Here is an 8,716-nt window from a genome sequence, read left to right as displayed (position 1 = left end):
TGCCTCGGCGTCGGCAGACGCAGCGCCGTCGGGCAGGCCGCTTTGTCCGGGACTCCCTTTGGCCTTCCCCATCGCAGCTGGGCTCTTTGCCCTTGTTCGTAGGCAACTTTTGTGAATTGGGGTGGAGAAAGGGAAAAAGGGGAAGGGGGCAATATTAATGTTATTGCTGGCTAAGGGTGAGAAAAGTGAGAAATATTCAAGGATCATAGATGTTTCAATCCTCGGAGTTCAGCCCCCGTCAACAATGACAACAATGGCAACAGTGGTGGTGGCATCCCTGTGCCCTTTAGACTATCGAGTCAAGGCTGATCATCTGCCTCTGCTTGCATCAAAGCGTTTCTTACCTCAAAATTTAGATAAGAGAATTGGAGAGCAGGATTGTTTGAAAGATCATTAGTGTAGACACTGCAAGGTGAGCAATTTTTTAGTTAATATACCTCATGAACAAGAAAGTTTCTGCATTAAAGTTACACCTCTGCTGGAGGCTCTACTTTGTTTTATCCATAGATTGAAGATTATTGTCAATTCTGGTTTTAAATTCACTCTATACAATGCCAACCTACTTTATCTTTTGAGTGGTGCTTTTATTTTTAACAGTTTTGATGTTGCTTAGGTAAAAAACGCCATAGACCTAATTGGGGTTCTTTTCTTTTACAGTCTATTAATTATTTTCTTAATGAACAATGCCTGCAAAGGGATGGAAACCAAAAGAAAGAAAGAAAGGGTACAGAAGATTCTTATGCGCTCCACGCAAGGGTAGTGGGAGGAAGGTCCGACAAAATCAGGATATTCCAAGACAGGAAATCGAAGCTATTGTCGATGTTGATCATGCTGTTTATGGTGATGATGTTCTTAATGAAGGATTTCTCGGCTTTGATGTGACTCCACCACAACAGGTAGTTTTTTAAGCATTATCGCTTTTTCTTTAGATAAATTTTTGACAAATAACTTAAAAATTGATTTTTTATTTTTTCTGTTTAAAGTCCATCAAAGTTTTGTCTTTATTCGATGGCATAGGAGCAGCTAAAGTAGCGCTTGATGCCGTGGGAATCCAAATATCTGAATATATTTCAAGTGAAATAGATGAAAAGGCCATTAAAGTCCTAAAGTATCATTATCATGACAAAATGAAGATGGTAGGATGCGTAAAGTCGCTAACAGAAGATAAACTGTCTGAGTTTGGATCGATACACCTTCTCCTCGCTGGAAGCCCATGCTCTGATTTCAGCCTTTGCAACCCGGCTAGAAGAAATTTGCATGGTGCGCATATGCTGACAAAAATTAATACATTTAACAAATTGATTCTAAGATTAAAACTTATTATAGGTGAGGGTTCAACTGGTCAGCTATTTTTTGAATTCAAACGCATATTAGATTATCTCACTGAAGCTGCCAGAGTTCATGGCCATGATTTTTATTGGCTCTTTGAAAATACATTCTCGATGGAAAAAAACACAAAAGATGAGATATCAAGGTAATTTTTGTAGTCCTGTCAAACAAATTTTTGCTAATTGTATGAAACAAGATTGTGTAGTTTAAATTTGTTATTTTAAGAATTTGCATGTCTGTAAATTTAATGTCCCTGATTTTCCTTTAGTTGCCTTGGTTGCAAACCCGCTATCAAATGCGCTACATCCCATAGACCAATGAAAAGAAAGAGATGTTTCTGGGGCACAGTTCCAGGATTATATTCTCCAGAAGACACACCAGTCAATCATCAAGTTCTGCAAGACTATTTAAAGCCCTATCGGAAAGCAAATGTCTCAATCTTACCTACACTAACAAGCTCTTCATATTCCCAACGTAAGTTACATCTGTTTTATGGTCTGTGAAGTAGCGAGATCTTTTAAAAATTTATAATAATACTTAGGTTGTTTCTTTGAAGGGAAAGGCCGGAAATTGCCTATAACTGAGGATGACCAAGATGGCTACTTGTACATCACAGAAGAAGAGTCAATCTTTGGGTTTGAAGAACATTATACAGATGTTAATTTATCTATTACTGACAGACGACGACTTTTGGGTCGCTCTTGGTGTATTCCTGTTATAAAATCACTTCTTCAACCCCTTGCTGATGTACTGAGAGAAGGTGGCTTCAGGGTGTAGTTAAAATTAATTAATCCTTAGTCCCTAGTACCAAATTATTTATATTTTATACTTAATTTTTACAAGTCATCATCTACATTAGAGTCCTCTTGTTCATCATCTTTTTCAGCAAAGAAATCATCAAATTTATTATTGAGAGCCCTTAGTTTTGAATGTATTATTCTTGAGCATGCGTGCCGCCCTACATCCTTTGTCGGTTTCTTGTGGCCCTTGGCTGGGTTAATGTCAGCAATGCATCTATAAGAAAAGATTTATTTATCATACAAAGAAGAAACTTCAATTAATATCAATGAAATAAGTCTCTTTTGTTACCTTTGAACAAACTCTAAAGTAACTTGGGCTGTGGCAGCATACATAATGTTAAAAACAAAATATGAGGCAAACAGCACGCACAGACAGCCACCCTCGAAACAAGCGCAGTACCCTCCGCCCCTTCCAAGCCTTACGTAAGCCACCATTCTTGTAGAATTTCTTTTGTAACTTTAAACCATGTTTTTTTTTTGCCAATCCTTTTTAAAAATGGAAATGCTTTGCAGCTTTGATAGAGTTTTTAAAAAATGACAGTCTTCAATTGATTTTTTTAAAATCCCAAGAATCCCTTTGCCAAAAATGTCTACCTTTGCAAAAAATTTACTGCAGTGCAAGAACTGCCTAATGGATCAGGGTGGTACTGAGGGTTAATGTGGTTCTACTTGTCCCTATGTTAACTGGCAAGTAAGAACCCCTTTTTCAAATCGTTTGGAAATACTACATGGTCACCCTCACCTTAAAGGTGCTCTAACATGAAGCTAAGAAGTCCAGTGTTGCTGTTTTGATAAAACTTAGTGCTTTACAGTCTCTTAATCTGTACAACTGCTGTCAACACTGCAGTCTGACACTGACTTGAAAGGGTTGGACTTGAGTATTAAAAAGAGACACCTTTCACATAAAGAATTTATTTAAAAAAAAAGTTACATTTATATATGTTATATATATATAAATATATAAATATAGAGAGAAAGAGTATTTCAACATTACGAATAGTTAAACAATTACTAGAATTAACACAATAGTAAAGCCCTCTTAGGCAGTCAAAACGTACATGACAAAAAGGTTGAAAAGATTACAAAAAAAGTTTAACATTCAGTGGAATTAACATTAATTAAAGCAGTCTTAGGTGCTTACCTTATATAGGAGGTAATCAAGACATACATGACAAAAAGTTTTTAAAAAAATAAAATCAGATTAACATTCAGTGGAATGAACATCTTGACATAGCAATCTTCAATGATTAGGTAGGTACATAATAAAGACCTACATGACTAAAAGTTTAAAAAGATTACAGAAATAAAATCAGTAGTATTCTAAGTTATCATCCTCATCCTCCGAAAATTCATTTCCAAAGTCTGAAAAAATAAAGAAGAATTAATGAATAACTGTTAACAACCAATCAGATATTTCATGGAGATAATTTTTCAGGCAATATTTACCAGGCTGTTTGGATTTTGAGTTCCTAGTAGCCTTGGGCTGGGACTCCTTCTGCTGGTTCTGCTGGCGCAGGGCCCCAACCTTGTCTCGAGTGCTTCCACCTTGCCTTCGGCTAGTTCTCCTGGTAGCTGGTTCTTCAGAAGACTGCTCCTTATTGGCCCATTCCTCAGCGTCTCTTTTCAGTTTAGAAACAGTGGCTTTGTTAAGTGACCCATTCTTTCTTCCTGCTTTAGCTGTAACACCATGTTTCAAAACTTTAATTATCTAAACACCTTTGAAGTGCCAAAATTTATTTGAAGAAAACAGTGACTTACCATCTGTTGGCTTGGCAGCTGCCTTAGAGGTTGATGCCTTCGATATTTGAATGGGGACTACATCATCAGCCTGGAAACGTAAAGAGGCATTTAAAAAAAACACGACAAATTGAGGCTAGCTTCCTTGAACATTTTAATGATTCCAAAGTTGTGAGTCGTCGTAACATGACCAATATGACTAAGGAATAAAGAGAGAAAAAAAATTGCAAATAAAGCTACTGAAAAGTAAAAATTCTTTGGTCAAGAATATTTTTGCCAAAGCAAATTTGCTTTCTAGAAGGTGAACTTAAGCCTACAGTTAGAGGCCAGAGCTCTCATTGGTGTCTGAGTTGTTGTGGTTTATGGATCCTATTTGAACGCTCCAAAATCCCCTCTCAATTACCCAAAATGTTTCCAGTCTTAAGGCTCTGGTATATGATTCTTACAGGACCTAAAAATAAGATAACACAAAATTTTTCACATCATCTCTATTGGGTTTTAACCACTAAATATTTATTGTGCAAATACAATGAGAAAGACTCAAATCATGTGTTCTTTACCCAATTTTTTGAGCAACTTTTGATTAAAATGTAACAGAGATAATAGGTTATTCAGGATTAATTTGAAAGAAGCTGAAGACTGGCAAATTTATTGAGTATTTGTGTAAGAAGTTTGGTGGAAGCAAGCTTTCAATACAAACCATACCTTATTCATTACATTATTGAGAATACATACCTCAGACGAGCCTGGCAGGTACATTCCACAATGCTTAGGATTCCCCTGCACAATTTCTGTTTTTTCAGCCTCTTCTTCCTCCTCCAAAAAACAGTCCTCTGAAGCATTGGAGGCGATTGTAGCACACTCGAGAATGTCATCATTGGGTGAACTGGTGGAAGCACTGTGTGTACTGGGGACACTGGCAGCACTCGGTGCGATTGAGACAGTGGCAGAACTTGAAGCAGTTGTGACTATTGGAGCACTGGCACTTGATGAGGCAACCACCATGGAGGCACTGTTCCCTGGTAGTGGAGCACTTGCAGTCGATGCCGGTCCACCAAAAGGGCCAATGGAACCCACCTGGGGCATCATCATGCCCGGCTGCATCATTTGCATTGGCATGTTTCCATTCATCATGGAATGCATCATGGGCATGTTTCCATGCATCATTCCCATCATGTTCTGGTGCAACATGTGCTGCATTGCAGGCATATTATGTTGCATCATAGGCATTTGAGCATTCATGACAGGCATGTTTGGAGGCAACATAGGTTGCATCATGGCCATGTTTCCATGCATCATCCCCATAAAGTTCGGGTTCATAAAGCTCATGGGATGAATGGCCTGCATTTGGGGATGCGTAGAGTCCATGTACGGATGTAATTTCCTCTTCTGTCCGCGTTTATGAGGCATCGCTGCAACATATTACAAAAAGATGAGTATAGGATATAAAAAAAAAGTGGCCATAACTGCTTTTGAAATTTTAATTCAAGACCATAATGGCATATTGAATTGAGAACTTGACTTGGCAGTTTAAATGCAGCAACGCCACTGCCCCCCAGTCTTAGTTCATCATGTTCACATTCTTTCTCCAGAACCCACGGATTTAGCATTATATAACCAGCACTTGGAAATTTTTTTGACGGAATTCTACTTGTTACCCATCCCCACACCCCGACAGCCTCCCATGGGAACACATGCCAAAAAATTACGATGTTAAGTGACTAGATATATCTAGATAACTCGACGTAAAAGTAGTATTCCTTTGACAGAAGTGTCGGGGTGATATTTTACATTAGTTTCAGCACAGATTTATCTTGATCTAGTTACTTTCGTGTAGCTGGTAACCACCAAGTGATGCGGTTGTTCATGTGCAATGAAACGTCACGCACAGTTTGAGAATGGTGTCACAAAACTTTTAGGCATGAAAGTCACAGGAAAAAACTCCGATGTACGTTACAATATTAATGAACACCACGTCTATCAAATCAATGTGCGACCAAGATCCAGCGCTTCGAGCACGCATGCACCAAGGTTATGAGACCAACTCTAAGTTGTAACGATTTCGAATAGAAATCGATTTACACTCAGATTAGAATGTTTGAAGGGACTATAGTTTAGTGTAAACCACTTACCTGAAGTCAATTTTAAGCCAAATTCTAATGTGAAGGAATCAATGACGAGCCGCACGCGGGCAAAACGGAAATGGATGCACCTCAGAGCAGCTTCCTTGACAGTATGAGAATTTTAAAGGTTTTCAAAGCTTTCTTCCGCATGCTGCATTTCTCATGGCTATACGTAGGCGAGGCGGCGTTGGCTTCCGCTTCCAGTTCGTGTCGTGGTTGGTCGTGGTTTTAGTTTTTTCTGATCGGTTTCGTGCGGAATTGATGGCTTGAAATTCCTGAAGTGGTGTGCTTGACGCGCTTCTTTTCTAGTTTCAAAATGAGGTGGTCCATATCAGCATCATTTACCTTGCTTCTGTAAGAAAGACTTAATTTAACCTCCTTGCTGCCTTCTTCGCTCGTTAATCATTCATTACTTAATCAATCCCTTTTTATTTATGTTGTTTTATTACAGAGCACTGAACCTATTGAATTTTTTTTGTGATGCTGTGCGTCTTATTAGAGAGCAAGGATTCAGGGGCAACACTTACTTTTACCACACTGGAGAAGGTTCACATGCCTACCATTATCAGCTGGAGACCCAGAGCTCAATTTATTTTAAATGTGTGCAGGCCTACAAGTTAAAATGTGGTGGAAGGGCCGTTCTGCGGTTGGGTGGTAACTTCCGTACCACACAGCCCCACAATCACCGTCCAAGCCCTGACTTGGTTGGAGAGAGGCACTTCAGGGCAAATGTACTGAATCAAGTGAGGGACGCCCGTTACGTGTCATTCCAGGACATACTTGATGAAGCTCGGCGGAACCTACGGTAATTTCACATGGTGCACATTTCATTTCATGTATCATTTTGAATCTTAAACATTGCATCTCATATGTTATTTTGGTCTGTCTAGGTATTCTAGAAGAGTCCGTTCCCGCATGAACATGAGAAAGCTCAGAACACCAATGTACAGAGCTCGAATGGCATCCTTTCCTCCACTTCCTCAGACTTTGAGGGAACTAACTCAGGTTCTGTTGCAAAACCCAAGAATCTCCAAAACGGTGGATGGTGAACAAAACATTTACGCTGGATCCATTGATGCTAATGATGGTTCACATCATGTTCTATTCGTGTCACCGAGAATGAGGGAGGTTTTGCAGCAGGTCACTATACTGCAAGGTGATGGAACATTCCGAGCAAGACCTTCCACTCCACCTTCAGCGCAATGTTTCACTTTGGTGACCACGTATAGAGATGCTGTAAGTTTAACACGCTCAATATTCACCACTTTTAAAATAATTTAGTCTTATGTATATAGTGATAATATATTGAAATCTCTCATTTTCAGATCATCCCTATCGCGTGGGTTCTGATGGAAAGAAAATCGTATGAAGGATACATGGCAGTTTTCAGACTATTGAAGCACCTATGTCCAAACCTTAATCCTGAAGTTGTGATCACTGATTGGGAGGCAGGTCAGCAGAGGGCATGGCGAAATTCTTTTCCAAGTGAGTGTTTGAACATATTTGCCATATTCTATGGTGCAGCAAAATGGTTCTTAAAACCCACAAACAGCTGATTGGGTGGAAAATGTATTTTTAGGTCTTTATAAAAGAGGTGCACTCTTACCAGTTTTGTACCTCATATTTTTGAGTTTGCATCTCCAACTGTTTTATTCCATCTATTGTCAGGGCAAAACATTAAAATTCTGATTGATCACAAAGATTAAATCGTTAAGACACATGAAAATATTTAATTGTGAAGGTTCAGGGAAACAGTAGTCAATAATAAAAGTAGGTCACATGTCGCTTGCGCTTAAATTTTGTGGAGGACTTTGACATTATACAAGAACACATTTTAGCTTTTCATAGGCTGTTTCTGGTGGACTGAAAATAACTGTAAAGATTATTTCCTGACAAGCTATTTTCACAAAACAATTCAGAGTTGTGTGTGGGAAATAGAAGTTAAACATATTTGCTAACATAGTACTTTGCCTCTCTTTTTCAGATGCAACCATCCAAGGATGTTTGTGGCACCTGGGTAGGGCTTTCATCAAGAAAGCTAGAGCATTGGGCTTACTCAGATACCGTCATGCATTTCCAGATGTTTTAGAATTCATCAGAAAAGCCTGCGCAATTTCACTCCTACCAGACAACTTGTATGAAGAAGCAATGGATGTTCTTAAAAGGAGAGCTCGTAATGTTAACCTTGTTTCTGCATACTTGGTACGACACTTCTTCACTTATGTTGAGACAAAATGGCTGGGAATGCCACATCGCAGAAGTTATATGAATTTTTGGAGATGCGTCCATAGGACAAATAATTCTTGCGAGTCACACAATAGAATGCTAAGGAAGGCTGTGGGGGCCTACAGACCTAATGTCTATGCATTTATCGAAGCCCTCTCTCGACTGGAACATAATGCAGACCTGGATTACAACTACATGAGGAACGAGGGAGGAGATGCGCGTCCTGCACGGCGCTGGAAATCAGTTTACACTGATAGAAGACTTGAAGCACTAAGCAACGATCTCGAGGAAGACATATTCCACAATAGGGAGGAAACCATTTGGAATTTCCTTCAACAAGGATCACGCCTCATCGAAGGTGCCATGAACGACCACGTGCAGCGGGAGGTGGCAGCTCGCCGTCGCCGTCCCGCGCAGTGATGGTTCCATTTTGAAAAAGGTTTGATGACCTTTAATTTTCTCGTGGCATATTGTGATTGTTTGAGTCTGTTGCTTTGACAC

At 39.3% G+C, this 8,716-nt stretch overlaps 3 protein-coding genes across 3 annotated transcripts; 2 read left to right on the top strand and 1 right to left on the bottom strand.

Annotated features, from left to right (window-relative positions):
* The first annotated feature begins 683 nt into the window (after positions 1–683).
* On the top strand, positions 684–2,106 carry LOC117653163 (DNA (cytosine-5)-methyltransferase 3C-like). Its single transcript, XM_034398617.1, has 5 exons — positions 684–896; positions 984–1,260; positions 1,327–1,474; positions 1,598–1,803; positions 1,886–2,106. Exons 1-5 carry the CDS (start codon positions 684–686, stop codon positions 2,104–2,106), a joined length of 1,065 nt encoding a protein of 354 aa, XP_034254508.1.
* Positions 2,107–3,438: 1,332 nt separating this feature from the next.
* Positions 3,439–5,276, bottom strand: LOC117653162. Its single transcript, XM_034398616.1, has 4 exons — positions 4,602–5,276; positions 3,888–3,957; positions 3,576–3,806; positions 3,439–3,491 (listed from the first exon to the last, which is right to left on the bottom strand). Exons 1-4 carry the CDS (start codon positions 5,274–5,276, stop codon positions 3,439–3,441), a joined length of 1,029 nt encoding a protein of 342 aa, XP_034254507.1.
* Positions 5,277–6,205: 929 nt separating this feature from the next.
* Positions 6,206–8,635, top strand: LOC117653153. Its single transcript, XM_034398595.1, has 5 exons — positions 6,206–6,343; positions 6,441–6,794; positions 6,880–7,225; positions 7,315–7,474; positions 7,974–8,635. The coding sequence occupies exons 1-5, from the start codon at positions 6,306–6,308 to the stop codon at positions 8,633–8,635; spliced, it is 1,560 nt and encodes a 519-aa protein (XP_034254486.1). The 5' UTR covers positions 6,206–6,305.
* The last annotated feature ends 81 nt before the right edge of the window (positions 8,636–8,716 follow it).

Source organism: Thrips palmi, unplaced genomic scaffold (genome assembly GCF_012932325.1).
Source record: "Thrips palmi isolate BJ-2018 unplaced genomic scaffold, TpBJ-2018v1 HiC_scaffold_8, whole genome shotgun sequence".
In the NCBI taxonomy this organism is placed as follows: Eukaryota; Metazoa; Arthropoda; class Insecta; order Thysanoptera; family Thripidae; genus Thrips; species Thrips palmi.
Note: the sequence above shows the minus strand (reverse complement) of the source record. Positions and strands in the feature narration are given on the sequence as shown.

Excerpts from the sequence above, each read along its gene's own strand:
- LOC117653163 (XM_034398617.1), top strand. The coding sequence starts at position 684 with ATGCCTGCAAAGGGATGGAAACCAAAAGAAAGAAAGAAAGGGTACAGA. Across the intron at positions 897-983 it reads ATGTGACTCCACCACAACAG|TCCATCAAAGTTTTGTCTTT; the intron begins GTAGTTTTTTAA and ends TTCTGTTTAAAG. Across the intron at positions 1,804-1,885 it reads AAGCTCTTCATATTCCCAAC|GGAAAGGCCGGAAATTGCCT; the intron begins GTAAGTTACATC and ends GTTTCTTTGAAG.
- LOC117653162 (XM_034398616.1), bottom strand. The coding sequence starts at position 5,276 with ATGCCTCATAAACGCGGACAGAAGAGGAAATTACATCCGTACATGGAC. Across the intron at positions 3,958-4,601 it reads ACCTGCCAGGCTCGTCTGAG|GCTGATGATGTAGTCCCCAT; the intron begins GTATGTATTCTC and ends TTACGTTTCCAG. Across the intron at positions 3,807-3,887 it reads AGCTGCCAAGCCAACAGATG|CTAAAGCAGGAAGAAAGAAT; the intron begins GTAAGTCACTGT and ends ATGGTGTTACAG.
- LOC117653153 (XM_034398595.1), top strand. The coding sequence starts at position 6,306 with ATGAGGTGGTCCATATCAGCATCATTTACCTTGCTTCT. Across the intron at positions 6,795-6,879 it reads GAAGCTCGGCGGAACCTACG|GTATTCTAGAAGAGTCCGTT; the intron begins GTAATTTCACAT and ends TGGTCTGTCTAG. Across the intron at positions 7,475-7,973 it reads ATGGCGAAATTCTTTTCCAA|ATGCAACCATCCAAGGATGT; the intron begins GTGAGTGTTTGA and ends TCTCTTTTTCAG.